The 27932-nt window shown below is 44.1% G+C and overlaps 1 protein-coding gene across 1 annotated transcript in view; it reads left to right on the top strand.

Moving 5' to 3' along the window:
• Positions 1–27932, top strand: part of LOC126249579 (mitochondrial tRNA-specific 2-thiouridylase 1) — a 120744-nt gene that overhangs the window by 84324 nt on the left and 8488 nt on the right. Inside the window, exon 6 of the mRNA XM_049951244.1 lies at positions 1793–2017. Within this exon, the coding sequence (XP_049807201.1) occupies positions 1793–2017 (225 nt within the window). The remainder of the gene's footprint in view (positions 1–1792; positions 2018–27932) is intronic.

The following is a 27932-nucleotide window of genomic DNA, read 5'->3' as shown; positions in this document are numbered from 1 at the left end:
TTTTCATTGATAGATATTAAAATGCTAATGGAAATTTAATATTCATTTGGCTTTTATTATGTATTTTTCCAATTTTAATTGTTAAATTACTTTTTTTAAGTAAATAAATAATATAATGGACCTTATTCCAAAGTGTTGTCATTTCTGACAGTTTGCAAGATAATTTTAATCATCTCATTAAATTGTTTATATTATATTAAAAAAATCATTATTTTATTCACATTTTGCCAATCTTGAATGGAATGTCTTGGGGCATAACCTTCGGCTTTGTCTTCGGCTGAAGGTTAGGGCGATAGCTGATTAATCAGCTTTGGCTTCGGCCAGAAATCGACGTTCAGACAGTCACTGTTTATCAGGTTGAACTACAGAAACCAGTTGTTGAATGACCAGCTTTCACAATTGTTAAAGTGATGATACATCTGGTTTCTGTATGTTGAAGGGATTTTGTGTTATGCTGATTTATGTTAGTATTATTTCACATCAAATTAATTGCTCACTTACTCAGTCATCCATGGAACTACTTAGTAGACTCCCAGGCAACATCAGTGCAACTCCACCATCTTTGTGATAATCCGATAATGGACCATGGAACAATTCAGATCTGTCATACTATTGGTCATAGTGTTAATGATTTGGGACCTTGCATTGACATATTGCATCAACAAGCCTTGTGACCCTATTTATTTCTGGCATGTCTGATGATAATGTTGTAGTTGTATAGCAAAATGCCATGATTCCCTGTTGTTGATGGTAGCTGCCTGTGGAAGCCACTATAGTATTTTGATGACCACATGGCTACTTGTATCTGATGCAGCATGGGATTTCTAGGTCCAAGGATTACCTGGATGTGTACCTACTTTGGGATACATTCTCAAGTGTGTGATAATGGTGTCATGATTCATTACCATTCACCAGATTCAAGTCTACAGCATTGTTTCTAATTTACATAGTTGTTCTGCAGGACAGACACCACTGATGATAGACAACTGCTCTTCCTGGCCTTGGTAATTATATTTCTTTTTTCTGTGGCCAGGTGTCCTTTCTTTGTGAGGTAAGTCCTGTGCATAGCCTTTCCCATGAATACTGTGAGCTTTGTTGTATTTGTATTTGTCGTATAACTTTTTGAGGTAGAGATTGGAGATTAGCTCTGCACTCGGGTCAGCAAGAAAATAGTTAAAAATCGTACTCAAGCTGACCTGTGTGCCAGTCCAACAGTTATTAGTGTGGTACACAAATCTATCTGAGTTTAGATCACCTCCCTCTTTCACAGGCTGCCATACTGAACATTAATCTATACAATGATGTCAGGATCTGCAACATTTGTTGGTAGTAAATACCAATCACCTCTGATGCATTATTCATGCTTTGCCACAGAGAAATCACCTCACCCAACATTCATACAACTATTTCCGGTTGAGATTGTTCTGATAATTTTTGTAGAGGTTTGTACACCTGAGCACACTTAAGTCATCAAATTTTAAGTGTTTTCTTTTATTAACAATGTTTGTAGTCAATCATTATTGAAATTTTTTTGTATGCAGTTTCCATTAAGTCCCCTTAGATCCAACTCTAAGCTATCTTCTGTGACGGAGCTTGTTTAACAGATAGGAACTTAATTTATGTGGATTATGGATCTCAACAAGTTTCATTTCGTCCCTTTTTAGACTTTTGATGGAACCATTCATATGTGAAAGGAACTTCCCATCAGAATACAAAATATGTAAAGATCATGTGATAACATACCAATGTTTAATGTTTTCCAAACTGCTTATTGTACCAATGATTTTTTCAGGTTGCAGGTACGGACCATCCCTGTCTCTATTCCAAATTCATGCTGGCATCTGGAATGAACTGGATTCATTCAGTCCCAAAATCTCTAAGGAAAAATGGAGTGTTGAATTGTATGTTCCGTTTCCAACATACAAAACCACTGACTCCATGCAAGGTCTCATTTATCAACAAAAATGATGTTGTGATAGAACTTGCGGAAAGTCTGAGAGCACTTACACCAGGACAGGTAAGGCACTTACCTATTTCTCAGGGCATTGGGTAGTGTTTTGCACTAGAAATGCTATCTTATGTGTAATAACTTACTCTATATACGATGTGTCCCAAGTCTGTATGATTAAAATTGCACTGATGATAAGATTATCCTATCCTAATCTGGAAACTTTGAGGTAAGGACTCAAATGTCTGGAAGGAATATGTGTTTCTTGGCCAGCTCTCTATGGCCTGAGCAAACAAGTTCCTTGTACATTTGTAGCCATGATCATAAATTTCTTCCAATGATGATAATACTGTGGAACATTCCTTTTTATATTCATTCAACTTTCTGGGCACTACATCCTGTTGTACGATGCATTAAATGTGTGTCGAAAAGTTCTTGTAATGAGTAATACTCCTTTGACAATTGATTGTGAACTGTAAACTGCGTGGACATATCACGGACAGTTCTGTGTTGTTTTACATGGTAAGACAGCTAATGTTGATGTGGCAGATAGTTGTTTGTTATGAAAGATAAACAGTTTACAAAAACATACCTCACACACATTGCTCATGCAACACCTTATAGCTGGTAACACCATTAAGAATAGATGAAGGTAAAACATGTAAGCAGATGAAGATAATTTAATCTGTGAAACAGAACAAGTTGTAAAACAATATGATCAAAAGTTGTAAAACAATATGATCAAGAAATTGCCAGGCAGAGTACAAAAACTTCTTATTTATGGAACTGGTATATAGAGAAGAACCTTCCTTTAATGAAGAATCTAATCGGAGTCTTTGATGAGAAGAATAGTGCAGTCATGACTGAGGCAGACTTCCTCAGGATAAACTGCAGTTGATGAAAATTACTTACTGTAACAAATCATTTCAATGTGTGTATGATACACCGCTTCCCCACAATTTATTAACCATGCTGAAAATAGGATGGGGTCTTGCTGATTTACTGTAACTTATTTGGAAATGTCTCACAAGGGAATGGTCTGATATGTCTTGTTGAAAACTGTCTTAAGTTTTTTGCCACTGTTAGTTTTCCCTGCTGCTACTTATCACCTCCTGAAATACACATGAATTTCACCTGCCAATATGCACTGGAAGTTACTGAAAAAAAATGAGAAAACTGCTATTTTCTGGCTTGGCACCTGCAACTAAGAGATGGAGACACATGGATATAATGAACGACTGTTATTGCGTACGCACTGCTCATGCTCGGTGAATTGCAGCCAGCCAGCCAGCATGATGCTCTTTGAAGAGTGAACTTGATCCAAGGCTTGTGTAAAATAGATGCTAGTATTCATTTTTTGCTCTACTTTTTTTAATTTTTGGTAAATGTTTGAAGCTTCATTCTAACCATACCGATGACTCCAAAAAATATTATGCAATGCAGGTGATGTGATCACTGTGAATGTTTTGCTATTTGCTGTGGATATATGTAACAGACACCAACTGAAGCTATCAACAGAAAATGGGTGAAAATTATGTCATGTGTGAAATGGTAGTTAAACTTTTAGATGAATCTTTATATACTGTAGATATACAATTAGGAATGACTGAAGCACCCAGTGTTACAGATTGCAAACTCACTAATGGTGAAGAAACTAAAGATAGTTGTACTCCTGAAGAACTTGTGAGTGGTATTGCCACATTTGATTAACATTCATCTCCAAAAGAAGAATCTGAAATTAAAATTACCATGTCAAACAAAGATAGAGCATTGGGTGAACTAATTGTAAAGTCAAGTCATATGGCATGATTGGTTGGGGGACCCTGAAGGGCAGGTTCACCCGCCTAATTTGAAGAGTTTTTCCTATCCCTTGTGCACATTGGCACCTTTCCTTTGTGAAAGTCAAGAGTTGTGTGTTTCACTGTATCTGGTAAGTGTAGGTGACTGTAACAGGTGTGTATGGAGTATGGTGTCATGTTTGTGCTAGATTTGTGGGGACTGATGACCTTGCTGTTTGGTCCTCTCCCCCAAACCAACCAACAAACCCAATGCCGGCACATAGCCTACTACTCTCAAATAGCACTGGTGGCGCCTCTGAGCTTAATGTCCCCATGAGACAGACAGATCAACAACAAAATTGTTACATGCCCTCACTGTACGAGAAATCTGGAATTTCGTCCAGGACAGTGCCACAAAGACTGGTGATCAGGGACTTTACCCCATCACCCCTGTTCTCCTTTGCTATAAAGGTAAAGGGGAAGCAGCCAATAGCACATAATGTATCCAGGGAGTTATCCATCCAAGTACTGGCCACAACAGACGTTGCGTAACTGCAATGATCTCACGAGAACCATTGTGTTAGCTGAGGTGAGGCTGCTGGCTCAATTGTAAGGTGACTGTTACAGATGCAAAGAATAATATCATTGGTTTTAGTGAATCTTTTGTGTACATTGCAGAACAGTCAAATTTTAAAAATGAAATGCAGGGTAAAAGAAGGCTTTAATTCAAAGATGAAAAACATATAAAGATAACTGTGTTCATGTCTGCACCCACACATTCATACACAATAATACCCGTGATTGGTCTGGATGGTTCATTGTTAACTATGTTGTTTGTTTACCTTCAAGACTTGACCAGAAACGTTCCACTATGTGTGAAAAGAGCATTGTTCTGCACAGAAAGTTTTGCAGCAGACAGAAAAATGCAAAATAACAATGTTATATTTGTAATGCACCATGCTTTTTTCCCCATTTTCTGAAAACAAACACCTTACTCTATATTCTTGGTTAGGTAACAAAAATTCTGCATCATCATCAGTTGCATTTTGAACTCAAAGTGACAAATATGCACAGAAACTGCAGGTTTCATCTAGTACAACGAAAGTACTTCTAACAGCAGACTGAGAATTTTTGTCTCTGTGAAATGTATTTTACAGAACATTAGAATGGAAAATTGCTATTGACAGATTTATGCAATGTTCAGACTATCACTGTGATGATATTCTGAAGTTGAAAGCATTATGACACTATTTTTTTCCTCTCTCCAGGTTCAAAATATGATTAAATATGGAGAGCACTCTTCAAAATATGATATTATACAAGACTCAGTCCTAACTATGGCCCAGTTTTCTGTAAAAAACATGGAAATATGTCTGCTACTTGTAGAGCTGTCAGTTGTCATTCTTTATGTTCATGCTGTAGATGTGCCACGAATTTCATTTTTGTGTGCATGCAGTTTATACCAATTTGGAAAGAAAGTTATAGATGAAAATTTTTATTGCTCTCCAGATATTTTGTTACCTTTTGACTGCATTCAATGGATGCATCAGTGCTTGCATGACTGACTTCCATTTCGTGGTAACAGCACCTATTTTGTGTATGCCATTTTTTCTAAGTTGACTGACAGTGGGTATATATAAAAAAAATCCACAATGCAGGTTTCAACATGGCAAGTTTGTCAGCTTCCTAGACCCACATGCAGAGACAAAACATTACTTGACAGAAATAAAGAACCAAGGACAAAGAAAGAAAAGGGGTAAAAGAAGCTACACTGACTCCTATAGCCTAGTAACATTAGCCATTGCATTCAGATATTAGAAACTTTTTCTACTGATCTGTAGTGACAGGTGGATCAGTGTGGAGGTGGTGTTAGAGTGGCATATGAAGCAAAGCATGTTTGGGGGTTTGAATATGCCTGAGGTATTCCTGCCTGTTGTAAGAGGTGACTAAAAGGAGTCTCTCACTCTTTGGCCCTATGAGTTCAGGTCCCATTCTATGGTTTGACCTGCCACTTTCAAATCTATTGTCATAGCTTTGGATCTCCACCTCCAATTCAACTGTTTGGGCGATGGCACTTTCCGGGGTATGTCATCTTCTTCCGTTGTCTCCTGTCCTCTTTTGCCCCCATGACAATATTGTATTTCTCTGCACCCAATATCCAGCACGGTAGCCAGTCCGTTGTGTGGGGCCGTCATGTACCCATTTGGTGGTAGCCACCTGACAACACAGGGATCGCACTGCTGATGCCTGAGCTGTAAAGTCCCCACGTATCCCAAGGAGTAGATTCCTGTCTTCCTGGGGCATCAGGACTCCTGGCAACGGCCATCACACCAGTTGGCCTTTGCTTTGGTTGGATGGGGAGAGCCATTGCTTGGAGTGGGTGGCATCAGGGCAGATGACCCGCAATGAAGCGCACTAAGTCACCTCTTCCTGGTGATCGTACAGTGCCAGCAGTCTCTAAGAAGGGCAAGACTGAATACAATGCCGACTGGTACAACCCTAAATCGTTTCCCTCCCTCGCTACACTATGGGAGGAACGTAGGGATACGGAAGGGGAGAGCCATATTCGCCTTGGTTTTTAGACTGTAGCAGAACTGATGGGGACTCCTTTCTACCTACGAAGCCTCAATTTTTTTATTGAACACCTTAGAGGATAAGTTTGGAGAAGTGACAGCGCTGTCCAAGATGCGAAACGGCGCAGTCTTGATTCAGACAGCATTTCAAGTCCAATCCTGAGCGTTACTCACCTGTGACAAGTTGGGTGATATCCTTGTTTCTGTCACTCCCCATAAAAGCCTCAACATGCTCCAGGGGATCATTTTCCATCGCGATCTCCTCTTACAGTCTGATGACGAGCTCTGTGCCAATTTAGAACGACAAGGTGTTCATTTCATCCGGTGAGTTCACGGGGGACCCAAAGTCAACAGGGTTGTTACCGGCACCTTCATCTTGGCCTTTGAGGGTGATTCTTTGCCTGAAAAGGTCAAGGTGATGGTTTACCACTGTGACATTAAACCATACGTCCCTCCCCCTATGTGGTACTTTAAGTGCTGGAAGTTCAGGCACACGTCTTCCCACTGCACTTCCAGCTCCACATGTCGAGACTGCGGACATCCACTGCACCCAGATACTCAATGTGCGCCTCCTCCCACTTGCATCAACTGTGGAGAGCACCACTCCCCCTGCTTGCCAGATTGCCCAGTACTCCAAAAGAAACGGACAATCATGGAGTACAAGACCGTGGACCGGTTGACTTACACAGAGGCTAAATGTAAATTGGAAAGACTAAACCCCATTCTGTTGACATCGATATGCTGCAGCTACGTCACCATTGCCGTCCCAAGTGCCAGTGGTTCCTCACTCTGTGCCACAAACAGTTGACCCTCCGGGCCACCAGAATACATCCGCCCCCTTGGTTGTAGGGGGCAAATCTTCCTCCGTTGCTCCCAAAGCACCTACTTCGAGAGCAAGGCCCCTCCAAACGCAGGGGACATCGGTCCCCACACCCCTGCCTGAGAAGCAACAGCCTCCTCCAGCTCCTCTCATGTGGAAGGGGTCTATTGGGGCCCTCTCTCCCAAGGTCTCCACTAATGCCACGGTCGACATTCGCCAGTGGCTCAAGGAGCCAACAGCTGCTGGACAAAAAGCTTCAGTCTTCCTCCATGCCTGAAGCTGCTTCGGAGAAATCTTCCCAGCAAGCCCCTAAAGAGAAGTGAGAGAGCAAGCAAACTAGGAAGAATGACCCCAACACCACTACTCCTTACCAATTCTGCATCTGAGGATGAGGTGGAGATCTTAGCATCCCCTGTGGACCTGGATCTCACTGATACCTCATCCACCATAGAAATGGTTACAAATACTCAATCAGTGGCAGCAGGTGATCCTGAAGCATAACCTGCCTCCTTATGTGCTTCACACCTTCCCAGCCTCACGATAACGTCATCCTCCAGTGGAAGTGAGGTGGTTTTTTCCACCACCTGGCTGAGGTGCGGCAGCTATTGAGTTTTACACATGCTTTCTGCATTGCCCTCCAGGAGACCTGGTTCCCGGCAATGCAGACCCCTGCCCTCTGTGGCTATAGGGGATATTACAAGAACTGTAGTGACTATAATAGAGTGTCAGGTGGAGTTTATGTCTATGTCCTGAACTCGGTATGCAGTGAACCTGTGCCCCTTCAAACCCCTCAGCTGTGGCTGTCAAGATAAGGATGACACAGGAAATAACTGTCTGCAACATGTATCTTCCTCCAGATGGTGCAGTACCCCTTAATGCATTGGCTGCACTGATTGATCAACTCCCTAAACCTTTCCTACTTTTGGGAGATTTTAACGCTCATAATCCCTTGTGGGGTGGCACCATGCTTACTGGCCAAGGCAGATTTGTCGAAAATTTACTGTCACATCTCAACCTCTGCCTCTTAAATACAGGTGCCCCTACACATTTCAGTGTGGCAAATGGCATATATTCGGCCCTTGATCTCTCGGTTTGCAGTCCTGGCCTTCTCCCATCTATCCACTGGAGAGCACATGATGACCTGTGTGGTAGTGACCTCTTCATCTACATCTACATCTACATCCATACTCCGCAAGCCACCTGACGGTGTGTGGCATAGGGTACCTTGAGTACCTCTATTGGTTCTCCCTTCTATTCCAGTCTCATATTGTTCGTGGAAAGAAGGATTGTTGGTATGCCTCTGTGTGGGCTCTAATCTCTCTGATTTTATCCTCATGGTCTCTTCGCGAGATATACGTAGGAGCGAGCAATATACTGCTTGACTCCTCGTTGAAGGTATGTTCTCGAAACTTCAACAAAAGCCCGTACCGAGCTACTGAGCATCTCTCCTGCAGAGTCTTCCACTGGAGTTTATCTGTCATCTCCGTAACGCTTTAGCGATTACTAAATGATCCTGTAACAAAGCGCACTGCTCTCCGTTGGATCTTCTCTATCTGTTCTATCAACCCTATCTGGTAAGGATCCCACACTGGTGAGCAATATTCAAGCAGTGGGCGAACAAGTGTACTGTAACCTACTTCCTTTGTTTTCGGATTGCATTTCCTTAGGATTCTTCCAATGAATCTTAGTCTGGCATCTGCTTTACCGACGATCTACTTTATATGATCATTCCATTTTAAATCACTCCTAATGCGTACTCCCAGATAATTTATGGAATTAACTGCTTCCAGTTGCTGACCTGCTATTTTGTAGCTAAATGATAAGGGATCTTTCTTTCTATGTATCCGCAGCACATTACACTTGTCTACATTGAGATTCAATTGCCATTCCCTGCACCATGCGTCAATTTGCTGCAGATCCTCCTGCATTTCAGTACAATTTTCGATTGTCACAACCTCTCAATATACCACAGCATCATCCGCAAAAAGCCTCAGTGAACTTCCGATGTCATCCACAAGGTCATTTATGTATATTGTGAATAGCAACGGTCCTACGACACTCCCCTGCAGCACACCTGAAATCACTCTTACTTCGGAAGACTTCTCTCCATTGAGAATGACATGCTGCGTTCTGTTATCTAGGAACTCTTCAATCCAATCACACAATTGGTCTGATAGTCCATATGCTCTTACTTTGTTTAATAAACGACTGTGGGGAACTGTATCGAACGCCTTGCAGAAGTCAAGAAACATGGCATCTACCTGGGAACCCATGTCTATGGCCCTCTGAGTCTCGTGGACGAATAGCGTGGGCTGGATTTCACATGATCATCTTTTTCGAAACCCATGCTGATTCCTACAGAGTAGATTTCTAGTCTCCAGAAAAGTCATTATACTCGAACATAATGTGTGTTCCAAAATTCTACAACTGATCGAGGTTAGATATATAGGTCTATAGTTCTGCACATCTGTTCGACGTCCCTTCTTGAACACTGGGATGACCTGTGCCCTTTTTCAATCCTTTGGAACGCTACGCTCTTCTAGAGACCTCCGGTATACCGCTGCAAGAAGGGGGGCAAGTTCCTTTGCGTACTCTGTGTAAAATCGAACTGGTATCCCAACAGGTCCAGCGGCCTTTCCCCTTTTGAGCGATTTTAATTGTTTCTCTATCCCTCTATCGCCTATTTCGATATCTACCATTTTGTCATCTGTGCGACAACCTAGAGAAGGAACTACAGTGCAGTCTTCCTCTGTGAAACAGCTTTGGAAAAAGACATTTAGTATTTCGGCCTTTAGTCTGTCATCTTCTGTTTCAGTACCATTTTGGTCACAGAGTGTCTGGACATTTTGTTTTGATCCACCTACTGCTTTGACATAAGATGAAAATTTCTTACGATTTTCTGCCAAGTCAGTACATAGAACTTTACTTTCGAATTCATTGAACGCCTCTCGCATAGCCCTCCTCACACTAAATTTCGCTTCGCGTAATTTTTGTTTCTCTGGAAGGCTTTGGCTATGTTTATGTTTGCTGTGAAGTTCCCTTTGCTTCCGCAGCAGTTATCTAACTCGGTTGTTGTACCATGGTGGCTCTATTCCATCTCTTACGATCTTGCTTGGCACATAATCATCTAACACATATTGTACGATGGTTTTGAACTTTGTCCACTGATCCTCAACACTATGTGTACTTCAGACAAAACTTTTGTGTTGAGCCATCAGGTACTCTGAAATCTGCTTTTTGTCACTTTTGCTAAACAGAGAAATCTTCCTACCTTTTTTAATATTTCTATTTACGGCTGAAATCATCGATCGCTTTATGATCGCTGATTCCCTGTTCTGCGTTAACTGTTTCAAGTAGTTCGGGTCTGTTTGTCACCAGAAGGTCTAATATGTTATCGCCACGAGTCGGTTCTCTGTTTAACTGATCAGGGTAGTTTTCAGACATAGCATTTAAAAAAATTTCACTGGATTCTTTGTCCCTGCCACCTGTTATGAACGTTTGAGTCTCCCAGTCTATATCTGGCAAATTAAAATCTCCACCCAGAACTATAACATGGTGGGGAAATCTACTCGATATATTTTCCAAATTATCCTTCAGGTGCTCAGTCACAACAGCTGCTGAGCCAGGGGGCCTATAGAGACATCCAGTTACCATGTCTGAGCCTGCTTTAACCGTGACCTTCACCCAAATTATTTCACATTTCGGATCTCCGTCAATTTCCTTCAATACTATTGCACTTCTTATCGCTATAAACACGCCTCCCCCTTCACTGTCCAGCCTGTCTCTGCAGTATACATTCCAATCTGAGTTTAGAATTTCATTACTGTTTACATCTGGTTTCAGCCAACTTCCTGTCCCTAGTACTATGTGGGCATTGTGACCATTTATTAATGGGAGCAGTTCTGGGACCTTTCTATAGACGCTTCTGCAGTTTACTATTAACAGATTAATATTGTTATTCCCTGTTGCATTTTGCCTACTCCTACCTTGTCGCGTCTCCGGAGGCGTCTTGTCGGGCCTAGGGAGGGAATTTTCTAACCTAAAAATCCTACATGTGCACTCCACACGTACTCCGCTACCCTTGTAGCCGCTTCCTGCGTGTAGTGCACGCCTGACCTATTCAGGGGAACCCTACATTTCTCCACCCGATAGCGGAGGTCGAGAAATTTGCACCCCCAGATCTCCGCAGGATCGTCTGAGCCTCTGGTTTAAGCCTTCCACTTGGCTGCAAACCAGAGGACCGCAATCGGTTCTGGGAACGATACTACTACAAATAGTTAGCTCAGATTCCACCCCGCGAGCGAGGCTTTCTGCCTTCACCAACTCCGCCAGCCGCCTGTATGAACTGAGGATGATCTCTGAACCCAGACGGCAGGAGTCATTGGTGCCGACATGAGCAACAATTTGCAGTCGGGTGCACCCAGTGCTCTCTCTCACCGCCGGCAGGGCCTCCTCCACATCTCGGATGAGACCCCCCGGCAAGCAGACAGAGTGAACACTGGCCTTCTTCCCCGACCTTTCCGCCATTTCCCTAAGGGGCTCCATCATCCACCTAACATTGGAGCTCCCAATCACTAATAAACCCCTCCCCTTGTGTGCCTTCTGGGACCTTGCTGGAGGAGCGGCCACATGTCCACTCACAGGCAGAGTGGGCGATGCCACACGGCCAGCCTCCACATTGACCCTCGGCCTCGTGCGCCGCGAATGCCGCTGAACCTGCCACTCCCCTTGGGGAGAGGGTGGCCCAACCATGCCCGGTACTCGTGAAGATGTCTCGACAGCAGGGACAGTGGGTGAAGCATGTAACACCTGGGGTGTACCATGCGACGCACCATCTTCCTGTCACTCCTCTGGTGTCATGCCCACGGACACCTGCCCAGATGGGCTTTAAACAAGGCAGACTGGGCCGCTTTCACCTTTGCTGTCACTGTTGAATCTCCCCCACATGGTAACATAAATGTGGTGATTGAGCAGGTAACTACAATGATTGTTTCTGTGACAGAAAACGCGATCCCTCGTTTTTTAGGATGCCCCGGTGAAAGACAGTCCCAATTAAGGAGCGTTGGCGAGCTCTATAGTGGCATAGTTGGCACCCTTCCCTGGAGCACCTCCTAGCCTTTAAACGGCTCTGTGCCTGCATTAACCAGCTTACCAAAGGACGGAAACAGGAGTGCTGGGAGAGATACATCTCGACCATTGGGTGCCATATGTCACCTTCCCAAGTCTGGGCAAAGATCAAACGAGTTTTTGGATACCATACCCCAACAGGTGTTCCCGGTGTTAACATAAATAGCATGTTATCTACTGGCACAAACATGATTGCTGAGCACTAAGCTCGCGCCTCAGCCTTTCCCACTCTCAAATGGCAGATGGAAGGGAAAGTCCTCTCGTTCACTACACGCCACAGTGAACCCTTTAACACCTCATTTACAGAGTGAGAATTCCTTAGTGCCCTTGCACATTGCCTCGACACAGCTCCTGGACCAGATTGGATCCACAGTGAGATGATTAAACATCTCTTGTTTGACTACAAGCGACATCTTCTCATGATCTTCAACCGGATGTGGTGCGATGGCGTCTTCTGATCACAGTGGTGAGGGAGCACCATCATTTCAGTGCTCAAACCCGGCAAATACCCGCTTGATGTGGATAGCTATCAGCCCATCAGCCTCACCAACAGTCTTTGTAAGCTGCTGGAACATATGGTGTGTTGGTGATTTTGTTGGGTCCTGGAGTCATGTGGCCTACTGGCTCCGTGCCAGGGTGGTTTCCACCTGGTTAGCTCTATCACTGATGATCTTGTGTCCCTTGCGTCTGCCATCCGAACAGACTTTACCAGATGCCAACATCTTGTTGCCGTCTTTTTTGATTTACAGAAAGCGTATGACACCACCTGGTGACATCATATCCTTGCCACATTATACGAGTGGGGTCTCCAAGGCCCGCTCCAGATTTTTATCCAGAATTTCCTGTCACTTCGTACTTTCCATGTTCAAGTTGGTTCCTCCCATAGTCCCCCCCCCCCCCCCCCCCTCACATATCCAGGAGAATGGGGACCTGCAGGGCTCTGTATTGAGTGTATATCTATTTTTAGTAGCCATTAACGGTTTAGCAGCAGCTGTAGGGCCGTCTGTCTCACCATCTCTGTATGCAGACGACTTCAGCATTTTGTACTGCTCCACTGGTACTGGTTTTGCTGAGCGGCACCTACAGTGAGCCATCCACAATGCGCTGTCATGGGCTCTAGCCCATGGCTTCCAGTTTTTGGCCACAAAGTCGTGTGCTATGCACTTCTGTCGGCATCATACTGTTCATCTGGAACCAGAAATTCACCTTACTGACAATCCCCTCACTGTAGTGGAGACATATCAATTTTTAGGACTGGTTTTCGATGCCCAGTTGACTTGGCTTCCTCACCTTCGTCAGCTTAAGTGGAAGTGCTGGCAGCACCTCAGTGCCCTCTGCTGCTTGAGTGACACCAACTGGGGTGCAGATCGCTCTACGCTGCTGCAGCTCGGCAGAGCCCTTGTTCAATCCCACATTGACTATGGGAGTCTGGTTTATGGTTCTGTGGTGCCCTCAGCATTGCGTGATGGTGTTCGACTAGTGACAGGAGCTTTTAGGACGAGTCTGGTGACCAGCGTCCTGGCGGAGGCTGGAGTCCCTCCATTGCAGGTCAGGCGTGCGCAACTGCTTGCCAGTTACATTGCACACGTTCATAGTTCTCGTGTGCATCCGAATTACCGTGTCCTTTTCCCACCCACAGTGTTTCATCTCCTGCATCGGTGGCCCAGGTCAGGGCTTACAATTGCAGTTCATGCCCGATCCCTTCTATCTGAACTGGAGTCTTTACCTTTCACACTTATGGTCAAGGTCCATTCGCGTACACCTCCATGGTATACACCTAGGCCGCTGCTTTGCCTGGACCTTTGACATGGCCCAAAGGGCTCAGTTTACCTCGCGGCTCTCCGCTGTCACTTCCTCTCGATTCTTGATATGTACCGAGACCATGAAGTGGTTTACACCAATGGCTCAATGGTTCATCATCATGTCGGCTTCGCGTATGTCCGTGGAGGACATACTGAACAGCACTCCATGCCCAATGGCTGCAGTGTTTTCACTGCATAGCTGGAGGCTATATTTTGTGCTCTTGGGCACATCCGTTCATGCCCTGGGGAGTCGTTTCTTCTGTGTACTGACTACTTGAGCAGCCTACAAGCTATTGGCCATTGCTACCCTCGTCATCCTTTGGTATCGACCATCCGGGAGTCCATCTCTGCCCTGGAACGGTCCAGTCGTTCAGTGGTGTTTGTGTGGATCCCAGGACACGTTGGAATCCCAGGGAACAAACTTGCTGACAGGCTGGCCAAACAAGCTACACGGAAACTGCTTATGGAGATCAGCATTCCAATAACTGACCTACGTTCGTTTTTACACCGCCAGGTTTTTCGCCTTTGGGAGATGGAATGGCATAGTCTCGGTACACAAAACAAACTGTGTGCCATTAAGGAGACTGCAAATGTGTGGCAGTCCTCCATGCGGGCCTCTCGTAGGGACTCTGTGGTTCTCTGCTGGCTCCACATTGACCACGTTTGGGCGACCCATGGCTACCTCCTGCACTGTGAAGACCCCCCCCCCCCCCCGACCCCCCCCCTCCTCAGTGTCGGTGCGGCACCCGGTTGACAGTGGCCCATATTCTGGTGCACTGTTCCACATTGACTGCACTGCAACAAAATCTTGGGTTACAGGACTCGTTGCTGCTAATTTTATCTGACAGCGCCTCATAGGTTGGTTTAGTTTTATGTTTTATTCATGAGGGTGGGTTTTATCATTTGATCTAAGTTTTATCGCATTTCCTTTGTCTCTCTGTGTCCTCCGCCCTAGTGCTTTTAGGGTGGAGGTTTTAATGTGTTGCAGAGTGGCTGGTTTCTCCTTTTTATTCTGATGGTCAGCCAGCCATGGTAATCTGTTTTGTTGTTTTAATCTCTTCTACCTGTTTCTTGCGTTTCTGTGGTTTTCTTGTCCCCTTTTGTCCATTTAAGTATTTGTTGGCCTTCCGTCGTTCTTGTGGTTTTTCCTTTCTCCGATGACCTAGCAGTTTGGTCCCTTCCCCCCTCTTTTAAACCAACCAGGCATCAAACTAGGATGAATCCAGTATTGAAAGGTGAGGCGGCAATGTCAGCCAGCAATGTGCCCAAGAATAGGAAACATTAGAAACAAAGCATACTGAGGAGGCTTGACAGAAAAGCAACAAGTGAGAGAGTCAGGAGGAAAGGCAGGAGATCTGAGAAAGAAAATGTTGAAAAAATGTTGTTGAGGAACGAGAAAAGTAAGTGGAGGAAATAAGAGATAAAAGGAGAGAAGTTCAGTCTTAGCATTGTTGGCTGGAAGACACCATGGACAATGTTCACTTGCCCTCATTGAAAAATGAACAATGACCTGATAGCGTGAAAACAAATAAGTGGAAAAGTGTGTCAGTGCAAAAAAATTTGTCAAGACCATCACAGTGCAGAAACAGTACTGTCAGTGCCTGTAAAATCATCATGACATGTGTTTAAGACGATATATTGCAAATAAATCCTGGTTTCAGCCAGTTTATTATAAATTATAATATTTTTTTCTGTTCTTTGTGTTTCGTTGTAACGTAGCTGGTTGATTTTAGGGAAAACTTGCTCCTGAACTTGGCTGTTAATTTGAATCATAGTATTTAAACCTATATTATTTGTGGGGACTTCAATGTAGATTCTCTGAAAGAGGGTAATAGGAAAAATGACCTTGAAGTATTACTCGGTTCTTTCAATTTGACACCCGTTATTGATTTTCCTACTCGGGTGGTAAAGGATAGCAGCTCACTGATAGATAACTTCTTTATAGACCAAGATAAGTTTAACCAGATAAATGCTCAGCCTGTTGAGAATGGTCTTTCTGATCATGGTGCACAGCTAGTTACAATATATGACATAGCTCCATTCAGCAATACTAAACAGTCCTCCAAAGTAGTACGTTCAGTCAACGATTTAACAATTGCAAATTTCAGGGAAAGCCTACAGCAGTTAGACTGGGATGAGGTGTACCGTGAACCTGATGCCAATTTAAAATATAATTTATTTCATGACATTTTTGTAAATGCATTTGAAAACTGCTTCCCCAAGAAAATAGTTAAATATACTCGTAAGAAACCTTGTAACAAACCATGGCTTACTAAGGGTATAAAAATATCTTGTAACCGGAAAAGGGAAATGTATCTGACAGCAAGAAAGATTAGTGACCCAGAAACTAACAAAAATTATAAAAACTACTGTGTTATATTAAGAAAAGTTATTAAAAAATCCAGGAGTATGTGTATCATGTCTGAAATCAGCAACTCTGATAATAAAATTAAAGCAATTTGGAATATTATTAAAAGAGAAACAGGTCAACCAAGAGCAGAGGAAGACAGTATTACCATCAAATTGAATGAAAACTTTACGAACAAAAAGTCAGAAGTTGAAAATATTTTTAATAATCATTTTCTAAATGTTGTGGATATAGTAGGATCCAGGTGTTCATTAGAAGATGCTAGGCTGTTAATGGAAGAGGCCATACCTATGCAATTTGATACAATTGAAATCTCACCCACTTCTCCCTTTGAAATTAGGAAAATAATAAACTTGCTTAAAAGCAAAAACTCACATGGAATTGATGGCATTTCCAGCAAAATACTAAAAGCTTGTTCTCAACAGATAAGTAAGATTCTCAGCCACCTGTGTAATAGCTCTCTGGAACAGGGCATTTTCCCTGATAGACTGAAATATGCTATTGTTATACCTTTGCATAAAAAGGGGGATAGATCTGATGTCAACAATTACCGTCCAATTTCCCTTCTAACAGCTTTATCCAAAATTTTTGAGAAAGTAATGTATTCAAGAGTAGCTTCACATATCTGTAAAAATGAAGTACTAACAAAATGTCAGTTTGGTTTCCAGAAAGGTTTTTCAACAGAAAATGCCATATATGCTTTCACCAGTCAAATTTTGAATGATCTGAATAACCGAACACCACCCATTGGGATTTTTTGTGATCTCTCAAAGGCTTTTGATTGTGTAAATCATGAAATTCTGCTAGACAAGCTCAAGTATTGTGGCATGAGTGGGACAGTGCACAAATGGTTTAATTCGTACCTAACTGGAAGAGTGCAGAAAGTTGAAATAAGTAGTTCTCATAACATGCAAAGATCAGCACATTCCTCAAACTGGGGAACTATCAAGAATGGGGTTCCACAAGGGTCAGTCTTGGGTCCTTTGTTGTTCTTATTATATATTAATGACTTGCCATTCTATATTCATGAAGAGGCAAAGTTAGTTCTCTTTGCTGATGATACAAGTATAGTAATCACACCTGACAAACAAGAATTAACTGATGAAATTGTCAATACTGTCTTTCAGAAAATTGCTAAGTGGTTCCTTGTAAACGGACTCTCACTGAATTTTGATAAGACACAGTACATACAGTTCCGTACCGTGAATGGTATGACGCCATTAATAAATATAGACCTTAATCAGAAGCATATAGCTAAGGTAGAATATTGCAAATTTTTAGGTGTGTCCATTGATGAGAGATTAAATTGGAAGAAACACATTGATGATCTGCTGAAACGTTTGAGTTCAGCTACTTATGCAATAAGGGTCATTGCAAATTTTGGTGATAAACATCTTAGTAAATTAGCTTACTACGCCTATTTTCACTCATTGTTTTCATATGGCATCATATTTTGGGGTAATTCATCACTGAGGAATAAAGTATTTATTGCACAAAAGCGTGTAATCAGAATAATAGCTGGAGTCCACCCAAGATCATCCTGCAGACATTTATTTAAGGATCTAGGGATATTCACAGTAGCTTCTCAGTATATATACTCTCTTATGAAGTAATAGCAGTGTGCATAACTACAATACTAGGAGAAAGGATGATCTTCACTATTCAAGATTAAATCTAACTTTGGCACAGAAAGGGGTGAATTATACTGGCACTAAAGTCTTTGGTTACTTACCAAATAGTATCAAAAGTCTGACAGATAACCAACAAGTATTTAAGAAGAAATTAAAAGAATTTCTGAATGACAACTCCTTCTACTCCATAGAGGAATTTTTAGATATAAATTAAGAAAAAAAAACAAAAAAAATATTAAAAAAAATAAAAAAATAAAAATAAATAAAAATAAAAAATAAAGAAAAACAAAAAAACACAATAAAATAAAGATGTTATATTAACTTAAGTATGTTGTTAAATTAACCTAATTATGTCATGTATTGGAAAATTCGACTCGTTCCACATCATTACGAAATATCGTATTCATGATCCATGGAACTAGTATTAATCTAATCTAATCTAATCTAATCTAATATCACAACATTTAATCATAGCAAAATTTTTTAGCCAGTATTACATACTTCTGAATTTTGTGTTATTCATGAGGGCTCTACCATTAAATTAAAGTTTCAGTTACATCACTGAATTATCTTTCTCTGTAATTTCCTAGTATCTACTTTTGTGTAGTGGTACCATAAATTTCAGATACCAAATGATCAGAAATGACACTTCCAATTGAAAATATTAGTGTAATGCAGATATTCAAAATATTTTATCATGACATCCTTTTAAATAACACACTCAGATATCTTGCCACATCAAATTTTACATGCCAAGAGAACCAAGTGTGTTTTATTACTGTAATTCCCGTACTGCAATTGTCTTTATTGTAATTACTGATTTCTAAGAGAGTTGTAGTTTTACTGTAGTTGCATTTGTAATTCCTAATCACAAACAGATTGTAATTCAATGACATGAAAAGTGCTGCTCTATTACTTCATTGAAGTTAACTTATTGCCAATGTGTGTAGTGATAAGAAATGTGCACAGCAGGAAACCATTGATTGCAGCACTAAAGAGCCTACAACTGAAATGCAACAGTAATTTTGGTAAATTAGTCAAACAATAGTATACTTAATGAAAGAATTTGTTGTTTCACACGAAACGGCTGTAAGATCGTACAGCAAAACAAAAATCCATCTCTAATGACGTCATTGTCAGAAATACTTCAAACCCTAATCTTCCCTTTTGAAACAACACCAAAAATGCAGACACTGAAAACAAAGAAACTGGTACTGACTTGCTTTTGAGCACAGGACACTGAAATTTACTTAGCTTTCATTTGCCCCCCCCCCCCCTCCCTCTGCCCCCTCCCCCTCCTTCAGTGCTGCAGTCAACTTGGAAGACTACTGTCTGACTCGTTTGTGGTTCATATGTTGCCCTGAACATAATATGAACTTTTTTTACTAGCTGAGTTGCTGTCATTCATAACACTGATAGCTCAGTCCTTGATGTAGACTTGAGAACTGCTTCAACTATATCAATGGCTAGTTGGGGAGCAGGCGACTTCCAGACTGTACAAAAACTTGTGCAGTATTAAGATTATTAATTTTTATGGAAGTTTTTTAGGACTATAATTTCAGTTATGCTGTGAGCATAATGCACATTTTCTACATCTACATCCATACTCCGCAAGCCACCTGATGGTTCAGTTTTATTGAAATTACTCAATTTTTGTGTATGTATAACAAAATGTTCTTTCTGGTCGGGTTAGCATTGTGATGCAACAGTGACAAAGGACACAATATAGTCTATGGTTATCATTTAATGGGATATTATGACACAAAATAGTGCAAGTAGAAAACCTATTAGCAGTAAAGGGGGGACCCCTCATACAATACTAATTGTTTCATTCTCTTCTTAATTTATATCATGAAAATACTGTGTCTGTAACTTCAGTAGGACCATAGTTCATTCAGTTTTTCTATCTTTACCAAAAAATTTACTGTATTCTGCCTCTAATCGCATTATTGCTGATTACTGTTGCTTACTATTATTAAAAAAAGAAACAATTATGAGAGATGTGAAACCAAGAAATTCATTAAGTATTGCATTGCAAAGAATACAGCTTACAAAAACATTCTTGTAGTTTTTGAAATACACCAGTCTTGTTGTGTTAAACTTCAGTGATGCATATGTACAGTACAAGCAGCTACAATTGCAATATTATTGTTTAAATTGTGCTATATAGCCCTCATAAACCTCTTAATAACTCAGTATATTGTACTTACGTAAATTTTGATTTTGTATAATTTTTACAAACTTGAAGGGTCTCTAGACACGTATGATGAACACTGTACAGCACAAAAAGTGGGCCAACCCTGACTTCCAATCTGTAGGCCGCATCTGACTGTAAGCAACCAACATAGCGTAGCTGTGTTGCTGGTCCTCTAAACCATGTGCAGTACAGACGTTTCACTATACGCAGTGGGTAGCACACAAGACTATTACAGACCACTGCTCTTTATGGCAGTCAGTCCAGATGTAAACCAATACCGTCATGCAACAAATAACAGAAAATGCATTATTACAGTTGAGAGAGTCCTGAATGCTTGTAAATCAAACTTCTGTACGATAAGTGACACTACAGAAATCTTATCCCACTTATTAAATAACATGATGAGTTTTTGTTTGTGGTACAAATTTGAACCCAGTGTTTACCAAACAAAGCTTATGTGTCTGACTGAGACTCTACTAGGCATAAAGAGACACAAAATATTGAAGTGTTCACCAGTATCAGTTTGCAAGGCTGAGTGTCCAAACCTGGAAACAAATGATGACATGTTTAGCACTGTAACGGAAACCCCACGAAGCTTGTATTGCTCCTGAGATGTAACCATGAAAAGTATGTAATAAAGTGCAACACACAAGTGTGAAACACATCGAAGTAAAGTTTTGGTGATAGGCAGGGAGTAGAACCCAGTACCCATACAAATTGTTAACGAAGCGAAATCAGATGTCAGATATTAAATATCTTCCCAAATAGCATGATATTGGAACGTGAAATGACAATGCAAATGATTTTTGCTTAGCAGGGATTTGAACCTGGCACCTTTCGCTAGTGCTTATAGGTGCAAATAGACATGAAATATTTGTTTCCTCGCCAGTAGCAAAATGTGCAAATGTTTGGCTAAAGGTAATATAGCGAATAATTCTATGCTGCCTGGGACTCAAATGGCCATGCACATCATCATCATTGACCTCACACAAAGAGGTGTCAACTATGAAATTCCCTTTCACTAATAATTAGGATCACGCTGTTTGTAGAGACCTGGAGGAGTTTGGAATCATGATAAAACAACAAAATGATGGGACAGTATAATTTCTAAAGGTTTAAATCCAGAGAAAAATTGGAATTGGTCCTCGAACCCCAGTCCAGTGCCAATATTTTCAAAATCTCCAGGTCACTTAAAATAAAAAATGAAGGTCCTATGACCTTACATTATGATTGGTTTGTGAACTAAAATAATGTCACTAGTGTAAGAAAGCTTACTAGAGACAGAGTTTCTGCAAGCAGCGACTTACGGCTATCTCAGAACGGTCATACTGGAAACAATACAACTTGGTTTTCCCACTAGCAATCACTCCATACAGGGCACATGTGTTTCGACCTACCTCCACTGCTTTCACCCTTTTATTAAACACAAACAGAACACAATATCTCAAATGTTAGACTTAACTCAGTTTTAGACTCCATTTTGTAGTGAATAAGTGATGCTTCTTATAACATCAAAATGAGAAATATTCAAGTTGTCATGGCATAAGCTATACTACAAACTTGAACAAAATAAGACTACAGTTAAATATGCTTACAGCAACATGCCATACAAAGCCGTCACAGAGCGTGCTGAAGTATAGTATTATATCATATGCAACATTATATGTTGTTATACTTGCTTATTTGAGTGCAGAAAAGTCCACTGGAGGTCATAGTCTATGTGCCCAATGCGTCACAATTATGTGGGCGGACATCAGTCTGTATCAAGTGGCCGCTGGCTAAAGTGCTGAAATTGGTCTTATCATGAAAGACACCTATGAGCCCTATCACAAACATGTTTCTGCAATATTTTTCTATTACCGGATGGTTAGGAAATGAACAAAATTGTGTCTAATCTTCTGTCAGACTGATGCTCTTAGCAGACAGATGGAATACAGCCTAAAAAAGAGAGGAAAATGATGGGTTTGATATCACAGCTTTGTGGTCACACTGCATGACGTTGACTATTAGACTATGAATAGGTTATTCACAACAGCTCCAGTGGAAGTCAACACCTCTTGTACCATGTGCTGCACCCCCTGCGGGTTCGGGGGTAAGAATAGGCCCGCGGTATTCTTGCCTGTCGTAAGAGGTGACTAAAAGGAGTCTCAAATGTTTCGGCCTTATGTGATGGTCCCCTGTCGGGTTTGACCTCCATATCTCAAAATTTTCCGAAGAGCGAGCCGATTGGGGAAGGGCGCCTTACTTGGTGCGTTGTGTCCATCTTGCGATCAGACCTTTCGCCAGCTTATTCGCCGTTGAATTGCAGTCCTGCCCGCTCTCCATCTCTTGGGCATGACTACGTTCCTTCGTGCTGATTACACCTTGCACTGTGCAGTGCCTCTTTCTGCACTGACGGCGCCCATGGACCACATGTTACCTAACATCCAGCACGGTAGCCAGTCCATTGTGGTGGGGCCGCCATGTACCCTGTTGGTTGTAGCCCCCTGACAACACAGGGATCGCTCTACTGATGTCTGCGCCGTTAACTCCCCACGTCTGCCAAGGAGTAGATGCCCATCTCCCTGGGGCATCAGGACTCCCGGCAATGGCCATTCTGCCAGGTGGCCTTTGCTATGGCTGGGTGGCGCCCGTGGGGAGGGCCCTTGGTCGGAGTAGGTGGCATCAGGGCAGATGACCCGCAATGAAGCGTGGTACATCGTCTCTCACTGGTGGCCAGCCGCCAGCAGTCTCTAAGCGTTCTCGGGCTCAATTTAACGCTCAGAAGTACAATCCGAAAACTTTCCCCTCCCTGGCCACACCGTGGGAGGAGCGTAAGTCTGAGGATGGCAGTAGCAGTTATTCGCCCCGATTCTTAGTTTGTACGAGAGCTGATGGGGAGTCTTTTCTCTCCACAAAGCCTCAGTTCTTTGTCGAGCATTTAGAGGACAAGTTTGGGGAGGTGGAGGGCTTGTCCAAAATGCGCTCTGGATCGGTCCTGATACAAACGGCAGACTCTGCCCAGTCACGACAGCTACTTTTGGTCCCTTTCATCCTCAAACCAACCAACCAACGACAGTTACTTGCTTGTGACAAGTTGGGGGATGTTGCTGTTATGATCACACCCCATAAGAGTTTAAATATGGTCCAGGGAGTTATTTACTATAAGGACCTTCTTTTGCAGTCTGATAACGAGCTGCGCGCCAACTTAGAGTGCCGAGGTGTACATTTCGTCCGGCGCGTTTCATCGGGGTCCGAAGGAAAATCAGATTGCTACCGGTGCTTTCATCTTGGCCTTTGAGGGTGATACTTTACCGGAAAAGGTCAAGGTGATGGTCTACCGATGTGATGTCAAGCCCTATATCCCTCCCCCGATGCGGTGCTTCAAGTGCTGGAAGTTCGGTCATATGTCTTCCTGCTGCACTTCCAGCCTCACATGTCGAGATTGCGGACGCCCATCTCATCCCGATACTCCATGTGCCCCGCCTCCCATCTGTGTCAATTGCGGGGAGCACCATTCACCTTGCTCGCCAGACTGCAGAATCTTCCAGAAAGAGCGCAAAATCATGGAATATAAGACCCTGGACCGACTGACCTATACTGAGGCCAAAAGGAAATATGACCGATTACATCCTGTTAGAATGACATCTTCCTACGCTGCTGCTACAACACCTGTGCTAGCCCCATCAGTTTCTCGAGTTCCGGCCGGATCGACGAGTAGTAAAACTCCTCCTGCCCCCTTGCCAGTGGGGGGCTCTACCCACCGGGTTGCTCCTGCGCCACCTACCTCAGGAGCAACACCATCCCACCCAACTGGGACATCCGTCCCCACTTCTAAGCTGGAGAAGTGTCCAACTTCTTCTGCTTCTCACGCTCGCAAGGGGTCCCTTGGGTCCCTCCCTTCCCAGGTTTCCACCAGCGGGAAGGGTGAAGACCGACAGTTGCGTAAGTGCCCACAATCTGCTGGTCGTAGGGCTTCACGATCCTCCTCAGTCCCGGAGACTGAATCGGTGAAGCCCTCCCAGCAGTTAAACCCAAGGAACAGCGTGGGAAATCCAAGAAGAAGAGCTCTAAGCCCAAGGTACTCGCGGTGGCAGACGCCCCACCGCAACCTTCCAGCTCTGCGTCTGAGGACGAGGTGGAGATTCTGGCGTCCGCTGAGGACCTCGATCTCGACGGTCCCTCAGACGCCATGGATAGCGCTAGCACCGGTGCTCAATTGAAGGCAGCAGGTGTCCCAGCGGCGTAATCTGCCTTCCAAGTCCCTTCACGTCCCTCTCAGACATGGACAATACCATCCTCCAGTGGAACTGCAGCGGTTTCTTCCACCATCTAGCTGAGCTCCGACAACTTATCAGCCTTCACCCTTTCTTCTGCATTGCTATTCAGGAAACTTGGTTTCCAGCAGTGCGAACCCCCGCCCTCCGTGGCTATCGGGGTTATTATAAGAACCGGGCAGCTTATGAAAGGGTGTCTGGTGGCGTCTGCATATATGTCCTTAACTCTCTTCACAGCGAGTTTGTACCTCTACAAACAGCTTTAGAGGCTGTCACTGTTCGGGTGTGGACGCCACAGGCTGTTACCATCTGCAGTCTTTACCTTCCACCGGATGGTGCTGTCGCGCAGCATGTCCTGGCTGCTCTGATAGCCCAATTGCCGCCACCTTTCTTGTTACTGGGCGACTTCAACGCCCATAACCCTCTGTGGGGTGGGTCAGTGGCGACAGGTCGAGGGGCCACTGTTGAGCATTTATTAGCACAGCTCAATCTTTCGCTTTTAAATGATGGATCCTCCACACACTTTAGCGTGGCGCATGGCACATACTCCACCATCGACCTTTCGATCTGCAGCCCTAGCCTCTTACCATCTGTCCAATGGAGAGTGCATGACGACCTGTGTGGTAGTGACCACTTTCCGATGTTTCTGTCACTGCCACAGCGTCAGTCTTCTCTGCGCCCTTGCAGGTGGGCTATGACTAAGGTTGACTGGGACTTGGTTTCCTCCACTGCCGCTATTGAGCCTCTCTCTAGTGATGACATTGATGCGGTAGTTCAATCGGTCACCACCGGCATCGTTACTGCCGCCGAATCTGCCATTCCCCGTTCTTCTGGGTCCCCTCGGCGGACTGTGCCTTGGTGGTCGCCTGAGATTGCTGCAGCGATTAAAGATCTCCGGCGGGCGCTACAGCGTCACAAGCGGCATCCCTGCATTGAACACCTCATCACCTTCAAACGGCTGTGTGCGCGGGCCCGCCGCCTTATCCGCCAAAGCAAGCAGGAGTGCTGGGAGCGGTATGTGTCCACCATTGGCCTCCATGTCTCTCCATCGCAGGTGTGGGCCAAGATCCGACGCCTCTATGGCTATCGGACCCCTGTCAGCGTCCCTGTGCTCTCACTAAATGGAGCAGTTTGTACAGACTCCGACGAAATTGCCAACAGCTTGGCAGAGCATTTTGTTCTTAGTTCCGCCTGTTCCAATTACCCACTGGCCTTCCGCTCCATTAAAGAGCGGATGGAACGTTGGAGCCTTTCTTTTCCCCTACTTCGGGGGTTAGAATAGGCCCGCGGTTTTCCTGCCTGTCGTAAGAGGCGACTAAAAGGAGTCTCAAATGTTTTGGCCTTATGTGATGGTCCCCTCTCGGGTTTGACTTCCATCTTTCTAAATTATTCCGAAGAGCGAGCCAATTGGGGAAGGGCGCCTTACATGGTGCACTGTATCCGTCGTGCATTGAGACCTTTAGCCGGCTTTTTCGTCGTTGCAATGGTGTCCCGCTCGTTTTCCATCCCTTGGGCGAGGATACGTCCCTGGGTGCGATTACCACACTGCACTCTGCAGTGTTGCTTTTAACTGCGATGACGACCTTGGACATATTTGCACCTAAGATCCAGCACGGTAGCCAGTCCGTTGTGGTGGGGCCGCCATGTACCCTGTTGGTTGTAGCCCCCTGACAACACAGGGATCGCTCTACTGATGCCTGCGCCGTTAACTCCCCACGTATGCCAAGGAGTAGATGCCCATCTCCCTGGGGCATCAGGACTCCCGGCAATGGCCATCCTGCCAGGTGGCTATTGCTGTGGCTGGGTGGCGACCGTGGGGAGGGTCCTTGGTCGAAGTAGGTGGCATCAGGGCGGATGACCCGCAATGAAGCGTGGTACATCATCTCTCACTGGCGGCCAGCCACCAGCAGTCTCTAAGCGTTCTCGGGCTCATTTTAAAGCTAACGTTTATGACCCCAAATCATTCCCATCCCTGGCCACACCATGGGAGGAACGAAAGGCAATGAATAACAGTGACGTGTATTCGCCCAGGTATCTCGTCTGTACCAGAGCTGATGGTGACTCGTTTCTATCCGTGAAGCCTCAGTTCTTTGTAGAGCATTTAGAGGACAAGTTTGGGGAGGTGGAGGGCTTGTCCAAAATGCGCTGTGGGTCAGTTTTGATAAAAACGGCATCCTCTGCCCAGTCACGCAGGTTACTTGCTTCTGACAAGTTGGGGGATGTTCACGTTACCATCACCCCACATAAGAGTTTAAATATGGTCCAGGGTATTATTTTCCATAGGGACCTCCTTTTGCAGTCTGATGACGAGCTGCGCGCCAATTTAGAGCACCGAGGTGTACATTTCGTCCGGCGTGTTCATCGGGGTCCGAGGGACAATCAGGTAGCTACCGGTGCCTTCATCTTTGCCTTCGAAGGTGATACCTTACCAGAGAAGGTCAAGGTGATGGTCTACCGGTGTGACGTCAAACCCTATATCCCTCCCCCGATGCGGTGCTTTAAGTGCTGGAAGTTCGGTCACATGTCCTCTCACTGTACTTCTAGCCTCACATGTCGAGATTGTGGACACCCATCTCATCCCGATACTCCATGTGCTCCGCCTCCCGTCTGTGTCAACTGTGGAGAGCCTCATTCCCCTTGCTCGCCGGACTGCAGTATCTTACAGAAAGAACGCAAAATCATGGAATATAAGACCCGGGACCGACTGACTTACACTGAGGCCAAACGGAAATTTGAACGGCTACATCCCGTGCGCATGATGTCATCTTATGCCTCCACTGTCACTCCTGCTCCAGCTCCTTCAGCTGCAAGATATACAGTCAGCTCTCAGAGTCAGAGGACCTCACCTGCTCCCTTGACGATGGGGGGCCCCTTCTCTCGCTGTTGCTCCCACACCATCTACCTCGGGAGCAGCACCCACTAAACCACCTGGGACACCAGTCCCCACTTCTAAGCCGGACAAGCGTAAGTCTTCTTCGGCTTCTCTCGCTCGGAAGGGATCCCTTGGGTCACTCCCTTCCCAGGTTCCTACCAGCGGCACAGCAGACACCAACCAGTGGCTGAAGAAGCCACAGGTCGCTGGTCGACGGGCTTCGCGATCCTCTTCGGTCCCAGAGACTGACTCCAATAAGCCCTCTCAACAACGGCAACCAAAGGAACAGCGAGAGAAAACGACTTTGAAGACCTGTAAGACCAAGGCACCTGCGGTGGCACCTACTCCACCACTACCTAAAAGTTCTGCGTCTGAGGATGAGGTGGAGATCCTTGCGTCCGCTGAGGACCTCGATCTCGCCGATCCCTCAGACGCAATGGATAGCACTTGCACCGGTGCTCCATCGGAGGCAGCAGGTGTCCCAGCGGCGTAATCTGCCTTCCCAGTCCCGTCACGCCTTTCTCCGCAATGGACAATACCATCCTCCAGTGGAACTGCAG

Source organism: Schistocerca nitens, chromosome 3 (assembly GCF_023898315.1).
Source record: "Schistocerca nitens isolate TAMUIC-IGC-003100 chromosome 3, iqSchNite1.1, whole genome shotgun sequence".
Classification (NCBI taxonomy): domain Eukaryota; kingdom Metazoa; phylum Arthropoda; class Insecta; order Orthoptera; family Acrididae; genus Schistocerca; species Schistocerca nitens.
This window is presented reverse-complemented; position numbering and strand designations above follow the sequence as displayed.